Source organism: Chlorocebus sabaeus, chromosome 10, assembly GCF_047675955.1.
Source record: "Chlorocebus sabaeus isolate Y175 chromosome 10, mChlSab1.0.hap1, whole genome shotgun sequence".
In the NCBI taxonomy this organism is placed as follows: Eukaryota; Metazoa; Chordata; class Mammalia; order Primates; family Cercopithecidae; genus Chlorocebus; species Chlorocebus sabaeus.
The window spans coordinates 100,814,029-100,832,452 of NC_132913.1; the positions used below are offsets into that span (position 1 = coordinate 100,814,029).

Consider the following 18,424-nt stretch of genomic DNA (forward strand, 5'->3'; position numbering starts at 1 on the left):
TTTCTTAAATCGGGAAGCCAGTGAGATTTTACTAATTGACTAATTTATCTATTCCAAGAATACAATCAGAAACCAGGGAAGCAATCAAGGAATGGGTCCATAAATCCACTGGGCTTACTGTAAAATAGACTTATACCACAACACTGTTGATCAGAATGCTATGATAAGCCTTTAATTTAGCTGTTAGATGGTGTTTTAGGGTTTCTAGGAAAGGACATTTATTCAGAGCCAATTTCTAATTCTATCTGAAAGGTATGAAGTAAAAGAATTCCCCATGTAAATGACCACTGTTCCTTTAGGGAAGGCTTGGAGGAAGACTTACAATCAGAGTTCTGTAGTGAACCCTTCATGATACAATGAACACATATTTTGTCCAGTGAAAATTAAAAAAACACGGACCCTTCTAAAATGGTCCAACATAATAAGTATGCCAGTAGGTGACTGGCAGGTTTTCCATGGTAGGGTGCCATAACAAGGGTTCCGTGTTGGTTTGTGCTGGACACTCAGCACTGGATGGTAGCTGAATCAACTTTGCTTAGGAGAAGTCCTTGTTACTGATTCCACACATAGTCTTCATCTTTAACACAATGGCTACATGATCCTATTGAACATACAGTGGGAGAATCGAGGAAAATAGCCGGTGTTCACAGGATAAGGCATATAATCCACCCAATTATTGAAAACCTGTTTTGCAGTGGATTTTTTAAAAATAAGTATACCCATGGGACACAAATATTTCCACACTTTTCCCTATTGTGAGAGGTGTAGCCACTAACCATCTCCTTAGATCTTATCTCAAAATTTCCAACCTTATTCTTTTATAAACCCCTAACTAGTCAGCCAAACTGATAGCCGCTGCCAATAAATAAGTATAGATGTATCCACCATACCATTATGTTTTTAGGCAAAACAGGTGATCAGATATACTACCGAGATTTCTGTTCACCTGAAGGCTTTTCATTCGTCACTGTCTTTCAGAGCTCCCATTGGAAGAGTTATAATCCAGTGACTGTCCACCTACAGCTGAATTTTGGTGGCACATTGTACAAACCCATATGGAAATCAGGCTAGTTTTTTTTTTTTTAAATCCATTCTCTGATAGCTGGTCATGGTGAGTATCTTACAAAGCCATAGGTATAGTTGAGGGACATATGACATTGAAACAAGAGTGGAAGTTTGGAAGTTTTCTTGCTTATGCAACTTACTTGTGCTTTTCTGATGTTGTCTAGCACAATTTCAATTATAATTCTTCCTTTTTTAAGATTAATTGCTTTTACGTGTCCAGACTCATGACTTTGAGGACCTCCTGGTTTATGATGAGCAATTCAGTTTACTTAGTCACTTGGTGTTTTAAGTCCTCAATATCTATCAGAGCTTATGAACATACTAGGAATTAACCCTTAATGGAGAATACGTAAGAGTAGTTATCAACAAGGTAGACATGCCTTTTCTCCAGAAGTCTAGAGGTCAGTACTGTGGCCCTTTGTTGGGGCTTGTTATAGGCTTCCTATAGTATCTTTATTTTCTACAGATAGTTTGAGCACCACTGGGTCTTCTGGGCCATAAGGCCCAAGAAGAAGAATTGTCTTATATCCTGGACATGTTGTAGACTTTCTGGGGTCCAAACATCATTTATACTATGCTCTTTATTCAACATGGAGGACAAAAGATACAGTAACTTTGCCTTTTATTTAGAAGCATTATCTTACCATGTTCCAGGCTTCAGAATTTCTTTGGTGTTTATTTCTTCTCTGGCACAAGCATATTGCTAAGACATCTGGGATACTTGCCAATTCCTGCTCATCAGATCCATTTAGGGTGATGTTAGCAATATAGTGGAATATAGAGATGATCAAGATTACTTTAGTTTAACAGAGAATAGGGGAGTTTATATGGCCCTGAGGCAAAGAAGTGGAAAGATTTCTGCTGTCTTTGTCATGTAAAGGCAACTTGGTTTAGCTACCATCACAGATGCGAGGAGAGAATAAAACATTCACCAAATCAGTAGCCTCATAACAAGTAGTAGAGGCTATTTTTATCTGCTTCAGTAAAGATACCACATATGGCACAGCCCATATGTTCCAGATCTTCACATAATTCTCTCAATCTTGTACCCTATTATTTTCTGATTGAATTCTTAAACAATGTTTGGACAGTAAGATTCCACTCCTGTCTCTCTTACGTTGGATTTGGCAATCTCCTTTTATAAAAGTAAGCAGACATAGTGCATACCATATGTATAAACACTTTATACATTGTAAAAACATTATGTAAATACAAAGATGTTATTAATGTTGCTGATATTATTCCTATTATTATAGAAATATATCCCCCAACATGATACTAAGATTGCAGATTATTTAGTATCTTGCTGACCCTTCTTGACTTATCTTATAGCTCTACTTGTTCCTGGCCTTCTCATAATGAAGTACAAAAATAAGCTAAGGTTCTTATAGGTTGTCTTGGATGTCTAAATAAGCTGTTCATTTGTTTTGCATGTTCTAGGTCTTAATCCATGTATATGAAGATTATATGAATCCTCTTAAATGATGATAGACACTCCAATAGAGTGTATGCCACTTGAGTGTATACCAAGTGGTGGATACACTCAGTGGATATAAAGCCTGAATGAATTGCCCCAGAGATTACAAGTTTATAGGACCTTATTCTCCTGGCATTCCAAAACTGTGTCTTCTCTTGAGCACATCTGTAGATAGTCAAAATATGTGAGACATGAACTACTGTCCTGTTTGCACCAACTAGCTCCTTTTGCCTATAATTATAACATACAAAGCTTATTATTAGTAAACATCGTGTTTATCCATTCTGATTAACATAATACAATAAATAGTGATGTTCTACAATATTTCTAGACAGCATAGTTCCCTTCAGACAATTTTATGACTAGAGTGGAATGTTAACCTTGGCAAGAACATAAACATGTGCTGTTGTCTACCCAACTGAATGCACATTGCTGCTAATCTCACTTTATGAAGACACATTTGCCAGATCAATGACTACACATAATGTGCCTCAGTACATGTTAATCTGCTGTTGCAAAGATACCATATCAGGTAGAACAGTTGCAATTTAGGCTGTTACTTGGTTGAGTTTGCAGTAGTCTCCTGTCATCCTCCAGGATCTTTGTTTATTATAGAAACTAGACTAGGGAATTATGTGAAAATACGATGAGCACATCCACATCTACATCCTTTGTTTAAGTCTGTGCCATTGTCCACCACCCTTCCCAATATGCAATATTATGTTTGATTAGCTTGACAGGGAAAGGAGCAGTTTTCAAGTCTCCTACTTGGCATTTCCCACCATAGTATCATGTATCCCACAGGTCCAGAATTAATGTGGAAATTCTGCAAAATACCAAGTATGTCCTTTCAACTTGTTTGGAATCTGTTAAATGACCATCAGATGGGTTCATGGATTCTATCTTATTATGAGCCAGACCTGGGCAAGCTATATTTATTACTTAGTCCCAGTATGCCTCAGCCTCAACTCTAAGATGGTGAGGGGTGGAGGGTGAGAGTTATAAAACTACGAGTCCCTGAGTATCAATGCCATGCTAGACCCTGTGTCAACAGTTTCACAATGTCTGGGTCTTTCTTTTTCTCCACGGTATTGTTACCTAAGCCTTTGGGGAAGAAATGGAGGAATCATTGTATGTACTTGCTGTGGTGGAGGAGGATCCTTTTTCATACGGACTGAACTTCTGCCATCAGTAAGTTCAGTGTGTGAAAACTGGCTAAGGTCTGGAAACCAGGCAAGAGATAGTGACTTTTTACAAGGTGGCTGCTCTCAGTATCCTGATTATCCATCCTGTTTCTTCTGGTAGTACAGATTGAAATTGTCATTGTTAGCTTCCCATCTTTCAACCCTCTAAAGAGTCTGTGTTCTATTGACTATCTTCCTAGTGTTCTATTGTTCAGGATATCCTGATAGCCCTTACCACCTTGCTCTTCTTTTCCATAATTGTGCCCACCTTACTTTTGGCATTTAGGTGCTTCTGGCTGGCCCCTGCTTTCTCAGGAGTCTATAATCTAAATTGCTTTCAGAGAGCATAGTTCTCTAATAACATACTCCCCACTATCATCTTAGAGACCCACAACTGAGCTTCTCAATGATGTTGCTGCTTCTCTTACCTTACTGCTTTCCTAGTGGACATATTCTCTGGTCATCTGGTGGACATGATTATCTCATGGGATTTTGGCCTTGTATGGTGTATCCACTCTTACAGGTTCACTTCTTTGAGCAGTTAGATCCTCCTTTGTTGTATGTAGCATTGGCTTTTCTAGTTCACGTAGTTTGGTTATCACTTTTTCCCCTAAGCTTCGAAGAGCCATCCTAGCTTCATATTAGCACCAGTTTCCTTGCTAGGGTGTTAAGTTCTGTCTTACAAAAGAGTACTCTCATATTGATAAACTGCCTTTTCCAACTTTATGTTCTACCTCTCTTATCTCAACGACCTCAGGACCCAATTCTGCATGTACTCGTGGCACCCATAGGTACGTGTTGGCTAGTTCCTGCGGTGCCTTGGGAGTAGTTCTTTTCATCTTTGTTAACAGAGTCATTACTTACCTAAGTAGGTTTTATTTTTATTTAAGTGAATTTTGGACTGTTGGCCAGTAAGGAGGGTGGGGAATATATTGTAAGAATGGCATGTATTGTCTCATAAGACAGAGGACTAAATTGCCCTTGGTCGAGAGAGGTGTGCTCGTCTCTAAAAGAGAGAAGCAGGCCATTTTTGCAGGGCCAGAGTTCAGGGAAATATGAAGATTTAAGATTTTTAAGTACATTGCCTCAGATTTCTTCATTTCTGTCACACACACACACACACACACACACACACGTATAACTTCTTGTAACTCAGAATAAATTTATTTTTCCATAAAATTCATGTACTAAAATGCTATTGGTTTTCCTAAAATGACTTTCCTATGTTTTCAAATTTCACTTCTTTGCTGATGACTTTCAAATTTTTGTGTTATTGTACTATAGCTTTATAGCACTATTTGTAGTCATCTACAGCAATTTACATTTTGAGATGAAAAATAACATGACAATTCACAAATAACTATCATATTTCACAAACAGGTTAATTTCTTCATCTTTGAAATGTCTTCTAATAGTATCTACATTCTACTAGTTTATTCAGTTCTGAATTGTGGCCTTGTCTTAAATCGTATTCTTTCCAATGTCTTCCAAACTCCTATTGATGCCTTTTTTCCATATTATTTAACAGGTTGTGAATTTCTACTGGGAGTGGGGCATGGGTTCATATCCTGTTGGAAAGGGCCTAAGAGACTTGTCTTGAAATTTCATTTGCAAAACAAACTTAGATTAAATATATATAGTTTTTGGTTGGATTTAGGAGGGCATCTAGCAGAGATTGTGAGAGGTCTCCTGAAACTATCCAAACCTCCTACTGCAGTTTCCCTGTTTTCCTTTAATTCTCTCTCCCATCCTTCTAAATCTGGTCTCCATGGGATACATTCACAATCTCATAGGCTGTCTTTCAATAGTTCATTCTATGTTTCATGGATTGATAACTTTTCCTCAAATGCATGCCTCTATAAGCTGGTCTAATCTTCCTTAGACAATTGTATATCTTTACTTCTCAAGCCAGTTAGGTATCTAACTTCTGGATATTCCATGATGATTCTTATTTATTTATAACATTATAAATCACATTTTACTTATCTTTTACAAAGTTGATTATATTTTAAAGTCAATTCTTATGGTTTAAACTATTTTCTCTTGAATTAGGAGAACAATTTTTGTGAACATTAGGGAAGCCATTTTCTTCTGAAAGTTTTTTAGCCAATCAGTGGGTTACTAAAGTAATCAATGGATTAGTCTTTGTAAAGATAGCTAAATATTACAACATAATTTCATTTAACCTGTGGAATATATTTTATCCTAAGAAATAGGAGCCATTATGCAATTAATTGGATGGTTTTTGCAATCTCATAAGTCAAAATTAAGAGAAAAAAGTTACTGCTTTATTGAGACTAAGAATGATGATTATACATGTGAAACTTTCAATGTGTCAACATATTTTAAGGAACAGCAAAATGGAAGAGTTCCATATAGATTTGAATAGTTTTAAAAGGTAATACTTATACATAGAATTTCCTTTTCTATTGTAGAAGGGAAAAAAAGGATCAAATGGCATCCACTGTAGTCCAAATTTATTACTGTAATGACTCCTTGTAGAGTTTAATTGGAGCTAGATTATAATATTTATAATATATTAAGAATCTACCTCTCACCTTATATTTTGACCTATATATTCAATGATATATTCAAGGTGCGGGAAAGGTGAAAAAGCACCATTATTAAAAGTATTTTAAGAAAAGAGAAAGGAAATTAGAAAAGATAAAGGGCTGCTAACTTGTTTCTTCCATCCTTTTTTTGCCCAAATTAATTCTTAGTCTCTTTTGGGTTGGAATGAACTACATGCTCTTTTAAAAGAAAATTATTCCCTAATGAAAAAATATTTATATTGTTTTGTTTCTATCTGTAAACATATTTATATCCCTAATACCCCTTGTGGGTTTCTGCTGAAAACCATGTTTTAAAACATTGTAAAGATGTTACTAAGAAAACACAGAAGGGAGGATTATGGGAAGATGGCAGAATGGGAAGCACCACGGATGCCTCCTCATCTAGACAACAATGGCACTAGCAGAATCTGTGTGATATAATGATTTGGAAAGTCTAGAGTCTGTTAAAGTCTTTCAGTCTCCATAGGAAGGATTGAACAGTAAATTATAGTTAATTTGGGTCAATTTCAACTCTTAGTATATCAGCATCTACCTTCAGCCACCCTAGCTCTGTGGCAGGCAGCTGCACACAAATTCTAGGAGTACCTTGCAGTAGCCTGGGTGGGCAAAAAGCACCCTGTCCTGCAAATATCAGGGATCTGTGCTCTTATCTGTAACTACTACTTTTTATCATAGAGGTGCAGACAAAGAGGCTTATAGCCATTGTTGTTTTATCTTACCCCATTATTCACCCTTGTCTTCCTCTCTAGCTGAAGTAATTTCCAGGGACTTAAAGGGCCAAGACTCCTTTTCCAACCTTCGTTTTTCTCATTCCCCACTTTGGGAAGCCAAACATTAAAGTCTATAACATTCAAAAGCAACTACATATATGGGGAAAATTAGAAAGTGACCACACAAGCCCAGGAATATGTGCAGGCTCAGAAAAGTCCTAAGAAAACAGTAAGGTTACTGATGCTTGGCCAGAGACAGTCCACAACAATAAATTTCAAAAATAAATAAATAAACACAAACAATATTTAAAAACCCATGAAACCCTGGGGAAGGGGTAGAATCTGATTTCCAGACTCTAAATTCCAACAGAATATCATTTGTATTTCTATACACTAACAATAAACAATCTGAAAAGAAAATTATCAAAACATTTTTAGTTGCAATAGTGTCAAAAGAATAAAGTACTTAGGAATTTATCAAAGAGATGAAAAACTTGTACAACGAAAGCTAAAAACACTGCTGAGGGAAATTAAAGAAGATGTAAATAAATGTAAACATATCGTATGTTCACAATGTCTATCAAAATCCTAGAGACTTTTTTTGCAAAATCATAAAAACCCATCCTAAATTTTGTATAGTCTCAAGGGACACTGATTAGCCCAAACAATCTTGCAAAAGAAGAACAAACCTGGAAGGCTCATACTTTCTTATTTCTAAACTACTGCAAATCTACAGTAATCAAAACAGTATGTACTGGCATAAAGATAGACATATAGACCGATGGGATAGACTAGACGGCCCAGAAATAAACTTTCACATATATGATCAAATAATTTTTACAGTAGTACCAAGACCAATCAATGGGGAAAGACAGTCTTTTTTTAGCAAATTGTGCTGGGAATACTGGGTATCTACATACAAAATAATAAAGTTGAACCCTTACCTAATACCATATGCAAAAATTAACTCAAAATAATCAAAGACCTAAATGTAAGACACAAAACTGTAAAACTCTCGGAGGAAAATATAGGAGAAAAGCATCATAGCATTGATTCTAACAATGATGTCTTAGATATGACACCAAAGTCACAGGCAACAATAGAAAAATTGGACTTTATAAACATTTTAAAATTGGGGGCATCAAAAGACACTGTCATCAGAGTACAAAGGCAACTAATTGGATGGGAGAAAATATCTATAATCATATATCTGGCAAGGAATTAATATACAGAATATATAGAGAATTCCTAAAACTCAACAACAACAGAAAGTCCAATCCAAAAAAGGACTTTAATACACATTTCTAGATAGAAGATATACAAATGGTAAAGTACATGAGAAGATGCTTAACATCATTAATCATTAAGGAAATACAAATTGAAACTACAGTAGGATATTACTTCAGACTAATAAGGGTGGTTTCCATTAAAAACAAAAAGAAAGCTGGTGAGGACATAGGTTAATTGGAACCATTGTCACTACTGGCAGAATGTAAAGTGGTATAGTCACTGTGGGAAAATAGTATGACAGTTTCTCAAAATATAAAAAATAGAACTACCATATGATCTCACAATGTACACTTCTGCCTATATACACAAAAGAATTGAAGGCAGCATGTTTAAAAGATATTTTACACCCATGTTCATAGCAGTGTTACTCATAATAGCTAAAACATGGAGACAATTAAGTGTTCATTGGCAGCTGAAGGAATAAGCAAAATGTGGTATATACATACAATGGAATATTATTCAGCCTTAAAAAGGAAGGAATTTCTAGCATGTTCCACAAAATGAATGAACCTTGAGGATATTATGCTAAGTGAAATAAACCAATAACAGAAAGACAAATACTGTATGATTCCATGTATATGAGGTACTTTGAGTAGTGAAAATTATAAATACAGAAGTAGAATGATGTTTGTTGGGGCTGGAGGAGAGGGAATGAGGAGTTATTGTTTAATGAGTATAGAGTTTCAGTTTTACAATGAAAAGAATTCTAGGAGATGGGTGAGGATAATTGTTGCAGAAAGTTATATAAATGCATTTAAGACCATTGAACTCTATCCTAAAATTGACTGTAATGCCATTAATAACTTATGATGCATTATTTTTATTACAATAAAAACATTATTAAAGAAAGATCATTTCCAGATGGATAGGAACAGAAGGCATGTTAGGAAGGATACATAAATATTGCAGTATGTACAACAAATATGTTAAAACATTTTATATCTTAATAATTCAAATGTCAAAGATTAAAAGAAAAAAATAACTTACATTTTGGGAAATATTCACATCATCTTCATATTTAAATAAGATTTAAAAAACTTTTAAAGCAGCAATTAAAAAGCCTATAGTAAAATTTTAGATTATTTGCTTAGGCAGCAGCTGGTTTAGCAACGTTTATTCATAGCTTACTATAAGAAAAATATCTTTTGCTAAAGTTTAAAAAAAATAGCTTCCAATTGCCATTAATAACTTATGATACATTTTTTTAATCATTTAATTTTATGTTATTAATCAATAATACATATTATATACAAATGGCTTTTCAAAGCTTAGTTTATACTACCGATATAGCTATTAAAATAACAGCTTTCTCATAAGGTCTGAATGAGTTTTCACAAGCTATAGCTGAGTTTTCATTTTTGCCTATTTATTTTAATACCTTTAGGTCTTTAGAAATGATATGGCCAAGTGTGGTGGCTCATGCCTGTAATCCCAGCACTTTGGGAGGCCAAGGTGGGTGGATCACGAGTTCAAGAGTTCAAGACCAGTCTGGCCAATATGGTGAAATCCCGTTTCTACTAAAAATACAAAAATTAGCCGGGCATGGTGACACGTGCTTGTAATTCCTGCTACTTGGGAGACTGAGGCAGGAGAACAGCTTGAACCCAGGAGGTGGAGGTTGCAGTGAACCAAGATGGTGCCACTGCACTCCAACCTGGGTGATGGAGCGAGAGTTATTACCTTTACAAACATGGGCACATTACCTAATTTCTATGTTTCCATCTCTATAACTGGAAAGAATACTATATTTATCAAAGGGTTTTTTGTTAGTATTCAATGAAATAATATATATAAGATATCTAACACAGTGCTTATAGCAGGATTTAGACTCAAGTAATTTTGTTTCTGTAGAAAAGGTTATTTACTAAGGGAAGATAAAAGATCTCTAATTTTTAATACTATTTTTCTCTTTTAAGTGTGTCATAAGTTACACTGAATATGTCTGCTAAAGACTTCCAGATGCATTACTTTTTAACCACTTTGGCCATTTTATTATGCAATGGCATGAACAATTTACCAATAGTTTTCCCTGATTGTGAGTATAGCTTCCCTGTTTCAGATTATATACAAATAGAAACATAGAGATTAGAGAATTATGGTGGCTAATTCTGATGTTCCAATGTTTTCATGTCCCCTGTTACATATTTAAAAGTGCTTCTGTGCTCATAAAACCTGTGCACAACTCTCAGTTTCTTTAGGGCTATTCTGTATTTTGATTTCTTTAATGAAAAAATGGAATGTTATTTAATATCTTTATCATAACACCTGCCAGTTATTATATAAAATAGATTGTAATTTAAATGTAACCATATGCAAATGTGAAAAGGACAGAAAGATTTCCTCTACTCCGATACAATGGTATATGCCATTGTGTTGTGTTATATCACCCTGGCATGATAATGGCACTCTTCAACTAATCCACTTAAGTGCTGATACCTTGCATTTATTGTAGCGAGTTTAGTTGGATTTAGTACAGTATTCTTGAATGTTTCTTTGCAACTATTATTATTATTATTATTTTTGCCTAAAGTGTCATTGCATAATGCAGAGTGACTCTGGCATCAACCAAGGATCTGGTTGCTATTTTGCAGGATTTGTAAATATTACACCAAAATGTTAAATAATTTTACTTATCACATATGGAGTTTCTAAAAAAGAATTTAGTTTTACATTTTTTCAGAGTTTGAAAATATGAAAGTTGGTAAGAAATCTATAACCATATGCAAATGGGAATTTTAATAGTAATAATATGAAAATAGTGTTGAGGCCGGGCACGGTGGCTCACGCCTGTAATCCCAACATTTTGGGAGGCTGAAGTGGGTGGATCACGAGGTCAGGAGTTCAAGAATAGCCTGGCCAACATGATGAATCCCTGTCTCTACTAAAAATACAAAACAATTTGCCAGGCATGGTGGTGGGTGCCTGTAATCCTAGCTACTCAGGACGATGAGGCAGAGCATTGCTTGAACCTGGGAGGCAGAGGTTACAGTGAGCCAAGATTGCACCACTGTACTCCATCCTGGGTGATGGAGCAACACCCTGTCTCTAAAAAAAAGAAAAGAAAGGAAAAAAAAGAAAATAGTGTTGAATATCTTCAGCAGTTGAAATAATTCATTTAAACATCTCTGAGGAAATACGTTAACCAAAATATTTATTCATAATATCATGCCATGTTAAATAGATAACAATTAAGCCAACATATTTATAATTCTATGCTAAGTAGAAAATCAAATAAATAGAAATACTTATATTATTACACTAAATATGCTCTGCTTACATAAAGAGAAGCGAATGTGAATCAGAATAAAGGTAATTAAGAGATACTAGTTATTCTCAGGTTTTAAACTCTTCTACCTATTTTTGAAGTATGCATGTATAGCCCTGGATAATTTGAAAATGCATAACTGAGATTGCAGTGAAAAAAATGCTGAGGATTTACAACATTTTGAAAACTTCGGTCATTATACTTACATTAGCTATATTTCAATTGTTGATTTATGAAAAATAAGAATTTATAGATTAAATATAGCATAATTAAAAAATAATGTTCACTCAGTGTTTCTTTAGTTAAAATATATAATGTGTATTTGAATATAATATATAAATTAAAATTTATTTTAAAAATGCAAATTATGAAATACGTATATAGTCTCTAACTTGCTTTTTTGATTTGATTATTGTTTCTAAGAGTCTTTAGTGTTGCTGTATGTGGCTAATTTCACAATATTTACTTTTTTGTATTGTTGTTACAATGTTCAGTTTGTTTCCAATGTCTTGGAAATAAACAATGCTGCCAAGAATATTCTTGTTTATCTCCAAGTGCATTAGTGGAAGATTTTCTGTAGGCCACTAACCTGGGATGGAATTGGGGATGGGAATTTTATAAAATAGTGTCATTTTTTTTCCCAAACCAGTTGAAAGTATTTATAAACCCACACACAGAGTTCCTACTAGTCTACATCTTTCTCTGTATTCAGTATTGCCAAGGTTTTTTATTTTTCCCAAGCAAATGAAATATGTCACCTCACTAGGTCTTAATTTCCATTTTTCTGATTACTAATTAAATTGAACATGTTCTTTTTCATGTTAGCTTCTGTGAAATAACAGTTCATATCTTTTACAATTTTTTTCCATTACATGTTGGCCCTTGAAGTATACTTGAATTATATCATTGACATTAATTTTGTGATCAATTCTATTAATGCGAATATCTTGTTCCACATGATGACTTTTATTTTCTATTTCTTTGTTATTTTTTCAATAAATATATTCTTCATTATAATGTAGTAAAACTAATCAGTACTTTCTTTTATGGTAGCACTTATTGTCATTTGATTAAGAAACCCTTTCTTATCTCAAGATCAGAATACAATGCTCATATTTTTTCTTTTCAGCATTTTTATTGTTTATTTTTTCCTTTACCAACCAATTCAGACATAAAAACATAGATATTATCTTTCATAAACCCAATATAATTATCGAAATCAAGAAATTAACATTGATAAAATACTTTTATTTTAATCTATAGAAATTATTTAAATTTTACTGTGTTGTACTATCTCTGTAATTTCTTAAAAGTAATATTTTTACTTTGAGATAGCTTTAGATTCACATACATATGTAAGATATAAATCAGAGAGATCTTATACAGTCTTCACCCAGTTTTCCCTAATGGTAACATCTTACAAAACTATAGTATAGTATCAAGATTATATCAATGTTGACATTGATATAATCAAGGTATGGAATAGTTCTGCCTGCCAGAGGATCCCTGGTGTTGCCCTTTTATAGCCACACTGATTTCCCTTCAGCTCTGTCCATGCCTAACCCCAGGAAACCACTAATCTTTTCTACATTTCTGTAATTTTTTTTTTTTTTTTTTTTTTTTTTTTTTGAGGCGGAGTCTCGCTCTGTCGCCCAGGCTGGAGTGCAGTGGCCGGATCTCAGCTCACTGCAAGCTCCGCCTCCCAGGTTTACGCCATTCTCCTGCCTCAGCCTCCGGAGTAGCTGGGACTACCGGCACCCGCCACCTCACCCGGCTAGTTTTTTGTATTTCTTATTAGAGATAGGGTTTCACAGTGTTAGCCAGGATGGTCTCGATCTCCTGACCTCGTGATCCGCCCATCTCGGCCTCCCAAAGTGGTGGGATTACAGGCTTGAGCCACCGTGCCCGGCCTGTAATTTTTTTAAGATTGTTATTTATTATATAATATTTAACTTTTGGGGGTTGACTGTTACACTTGGCATAATTTCACTGAGTCATCAAGATGTTATGTGGATCAGTAGTTGATCGTGTTATTAAATTGCTGAGTAGTTGTTGATTCTCTTTAAAATATTTGGGAGAATTCACCAGTGAAACCATATGGACCTTGGGATTTCTTGGATGGGAGGTCTTTAATTATTAATACAAATTTAATTTCTTTAATGCCTATATGACTATTCAGATTATTTCACTTTACTTGAGTTTTGGTAGTCTGTGGTTTTTTAGGAATTGTTCCATTTCATCCAAGTTGTTAAATTTATGGACATAAAGTTGTTTATAGTGTTCTCTTATTATTATTTTAATAACTGCAAGATCTCTAGTGATACCACTGTTTCATTCTTGATATTTGTGATTTGATTCTTCTCCCATTTATTTGTGTCAGTCTTGCTATATAGCAATATATCAGTTTTATGGATTTTTTTCAAGCAACCAGCTTTTTGGGTAAACCTTTGTATTAATTTCCTATTTTCAATTTTATTGATTTTTGCTTTTATCTTTATTTCCTGTCTTCTTCTAGCTTTGGGTTTACTATGCTCTTCCTTTTAGATTTTTTTTGAGGTAACAAATTATTGATTTGACTTTTTAATTTTGTAATGTAAGAATATAGTGCTACATATTTTCCTCTTGGTATTGTTTTTGCTGAATCCCACATATTTTGATATATTGTATTTTTGTTTTCATTCAATTCTAAATATATTTTACTTCCATCGAGTCTTCCTCTTTGACGTATAGATTATTTAGAAGTGTGCTGTTTAATTTCGAAGTGTTTAGAGATTTTCCTGTTTGATTTCTAGTTTGATTCCATTATGGTTAGAGATCACATTGCCTTTTGCTGCTAGATTGGGAGTCAGTGCTGGCTCACCTTCTTCTGTTGGGTGGGGAGTGATAAAATGCCCTATCATTATGCTCTTCCTCCAGTCCTGGAGTCTCTGATCATTTTACCTTCCTGTTTCCACCTTTCAGAGTTCCCCTTAGACTTTCTCTTGCATCATTTCCAGGGTTTATAGTTTAGTGACCAGGAGAGAATGGAGGAGAGTAGAGTCTACACCATTTTGTCTGGACAGAATATCACTTCAATTTTGCTTTACAATTTTAAATATTTAATTACCTTGAAATTGATTTTTAATGTAGAGTATAGTAGGAATCCAGTTTCACTTTGTTTTATTCAGATAATTGCTGTTTCAACACAATTATATGGTTCTTCAGTGGTCTGAAGTATCAGCTCTGACTGTTATTTAACTAGTTTCCATGAGTCCATGACTTTGCTTCTGGACTTCCTTTTATGTTTCACTGGTGAGTTTGTTTATTCCTGTGGCAGTAGCGTATCTCTAGATTATTTTAGTTTTTAACACATTTGGATATATCCTAAGGTAATTATCTTTACCTTACTATTATTCTTCAGAAGTGTTTTAGCTGTTGTTATACCTTTATCTATCCCTATAAATTTAATAGTAGGCTTGCTAAATTCCTGAAAAAATTCTCATAACTTTTATTGAAACATTTTTGGTTTTGTACATTAATATGGAGATTCTAGCATCTTTTCGATATTGAATCTTTCAATGCCTGAATGAACATAGTTTATCCCCCCACGTATTTGGACATTCTTTAACATCTTTCAATAACAATTGTATAATTTTCCCCATGCAGATCTTGTACATGTTTTTGTTAAATATAATTCTAAGTACCTTATAGTTTTGCTCTTGTATATTATATCTTTTAAAATAAATAAACTTGTTCCTTTGTTGACTTTGAGGCCTCCTTCAACAGAATCAAGAGAGAGCTTATGAGCTCAGTGTGAGACCAGCCCTCTGTCTAACTCCATGCCTCTGTCAGCAGGAGTGGAGAGGGAACTCTCGAACTTGGAATAAGACTGTACCTCTGCAGGACACTATTGGCAGGAGACAACAGAACAACAGAGCACACCAGCATGTCGACTAAGACTGCCTATCTTCAGGACATTTGTCAGTAGGAGCCAAATGGGAAATTCTGAGCAACAGTTGTTCCTGGCTTGTTGTCCTTCAATCCTCCCTTTCATCAACACCCATACCCTTTTTCCATGTTCTTTACAGTCTTCATAAAAGGAGTCCAGGACTCACAGTTAATCATTTTTCCCACAACTCTAATCCTCCATAAGGATCCTTTTTTTTTTTTTTTTTGACCCAATATTTCCCTCTTCTGACTCCCAAACCCTTTCTTTGTACTCTGTTGAATTCAAGGTCAGTCACCAAAAAAGTCCTTTATATTTTAATCTTTTACTATGAATGTTCCCTTTACCTTCTGTGCTAGTGAAAATCTAGATATTCCTTCATGATAGTTTCCCCTGCATCCACTGAGGTTCTGGTAAATGTTTTAACAATCAATTCTTTGGAAGAAGAAAACAAAAGCCTTGATTTATAGTGTTTTCCAGTTTCTGTGCTGTTAAACACTCACACCATAGACATTTAAGCTACCATCTCACTTCACTGAATGAGGAGCTGGGACTTGATATCCACACTCAGCTCTCCTAAGCCAGTATGAGAGAGCAACAACCCATCATGTCTTACAGTATCTTTAAGGGTAACTGTTCTCTCTACTCCACTCAAATGTAGCATAGGTCCTGGAAGTCGGATAAGTATCCCCTTTGCTTCTCATTGCTGCTTTCAGTTTGTTCTCCCTCCCTGCTTCGTGAACATACCCTTCCGTGAATCTCATGTCATCAGATTTGCACACTCATGTACCTTTTTGTTATGGGCACCTCTTCTTACCTCATCATTTTATCAATTAAAAAAATTAATCCCCGTGATATTGTCACTTTCTTAAAAGTGATTCCTCCATAATGTTTCATGATTGAAATGTTGATATTGATGATCCTTCTAACTCTCTGAACTTTCAATTCCTTGACAGCCTCTCCTCCAGTGATCCACTTGACTCACTTTCGTAGTCTTTTCGTAGGCCTTGTGATTGCCAGTAACTGCCATAATTTTTCACTTCCTCTATTGTTTGCTCCCTGCCCCCCCAATCTCTGCATACTGAGGTGTTTCAAGGCTCAGTTCTTGACCCTCTATTGGCTGTCTTCACTCCCTAGGTGATCTCATCTAGTCTCATGGCTTTAAATTATGCCTATATATTAATTACCCCTTAATTTACATCTTCAACTGTGATCTCTTCTCTGAACTCTAGTTTCCTATATCCAACTGCTTAACACCTACAGTTAAATGTCATTTCTTCATTTCAATTATGTCCCCTTCCATGTTCTCCTTCTTAATTAATGGAAACTCCACACTTTAGTTACTTAGCCAAAACACTCTAGAGTCATCCCTGAGACATCTCTCTCTCACACCTCTCACATCTGATATGAAAAGAAATTATTTTGTTTCTATCTTTGAAAAAATACCTATATTTTCATTTTTCCTTACCACCACCAGCACTTTTGCTCTCTGGTTGGTTGGTTTTTTTTTTTTTTTTTTTGTCTTTATTTTCCTTCAGTCTGTTTTGAACACAGCAGCCAGAGTCATCTTCTTAAAGCATAAGGCTGCCCATGACATTTCTCTGCTGAAAATTTTCCAGTAACCTCCCAACTTACTGAGTTATAGGTAAGGTCATTATAACCTCTGAGGCCCTACATTACCTAGATCCCTTTTACCTCTCTGACATTATCTCCTGCTGCCCTCCCATCTTTTGCTCAATTGCAGGCACTCTAGCCTCCTACAAATTCTACCTATTTATAGAATATTGTAAGTATGCCCTGCCTTGAGGCTCTTGCACTTGAGTTTTTAATCTTCTGTCTGTGTTATTTTCCTTCAGATAATTCAGATGGCTCATCTCTCACTTTATTTAAAGCTTTACTCAAATGTTCCCTTTTCAGAGAGACTTTCCATAGCCACCCAATCTAAATTTTAATGCTGCCTCTAATTCACTGGCACTTCTTTGGCCTCTATCCTGCTTTAATTTTTGTTTCTGCCTATCTTACATATCTCTCATATCTATGTTCTACTTATTAACTCATTGTATCACTTCCCACTAGAATGTAAGTCCCATGAAAGCAGGGATATTTATTAATTGTATTCACTGCTGTATTCTCAGTGCCAAAAAATATGCCTGGCAAATAGTAATTACTCCATAAATATGTAAATTTGAATGAATGCATAAATAAAAATGTTTTGTTAGTTGCTGTTGTATAGATATGCATTGATTACTACAAGTTGATCAGAAATTCAGTATTTCTGCTAAACCCCCTATGTCTATAATTTGTCTATAGGGTTTTTGGAAATTTTCTTTGTAAATAATATCATCTGTGAAAAATGATAGTTGTGACTTTCATTTTTCAATCCTAGAAATTTTTATTTTTATTTCTTATGTTTGTGTTTTGTCTAGGTCCTCCAGAAAGTTAAATACAAGTGGTTAAGTAGAGGTGGTTATACTATTTGTGATTTTAAAGGTGATGTATCTGATGTTTCAACACAAGGAATGATATTTATTGTCTTTGGTGGTTATTCTTTGTCAAGTTGAAAAAATTTGTTTTCCTTTCATATATAAAGTTTGTGTTTTACCATGAGTATGTTAATTTTTTTGACCATAAGTGATTGGTAATTTTTTTATCATGTTTAAGTTTTAAGATTTTATTTTAGCATGAATAAGTATTGTATTTTCTCCTTCTGAGACTATTTTCTCCATTAGCATTTTAATGTGGTAAATGTTGCCATGGATTTTTAAATGTAAACATTCTCTTTCGTTCTTGGAATAAAACTAACATATTCATCATGTGTTATTTGAGTTATATAACACTGGATCTAGTTAATTATTTTTTCATAACTATAATTTCATAGTTAATTATTTTTCTAGTTTATGAATAAAATTGATCTTTAATTTTTCTGTTCAGTCAC

At 34.6% G+C, this 18,424-nt stretch overlaps 1 protein-coding gene across 2 annotated transcripts in view; it reads left to right on the forward strand.

The window, feature by feature from the left end:
• Nucleotides 1–18,094, forward strand: part of SPAG16 (sperm associated antigen 16) — a 116,454-nt gene extending 98,360 nt beyond the window's left edge. Inside the window, exon 10 of one of the 2 annotated variants that reach the window (XM_073020053.1) lies at nucleotides 15,399–18,094. In XM_073020053.1, the coding sequence (XP_072876154.1) occupies nucleotides 15,399–15,500 (102 nt within the window). In that variant the 3' untranslated portion in view covers nucleotides 15,501–18,094. Of the gene's footprint in view, nucleotides 1–15,315 lie in introns of both variants that reach the window. The other variant, XM_073020054.1, reaches the window with a different exon arrangement.
• Nucleotides 18,095–18,424: the final 330 nt, after the last annotated feature.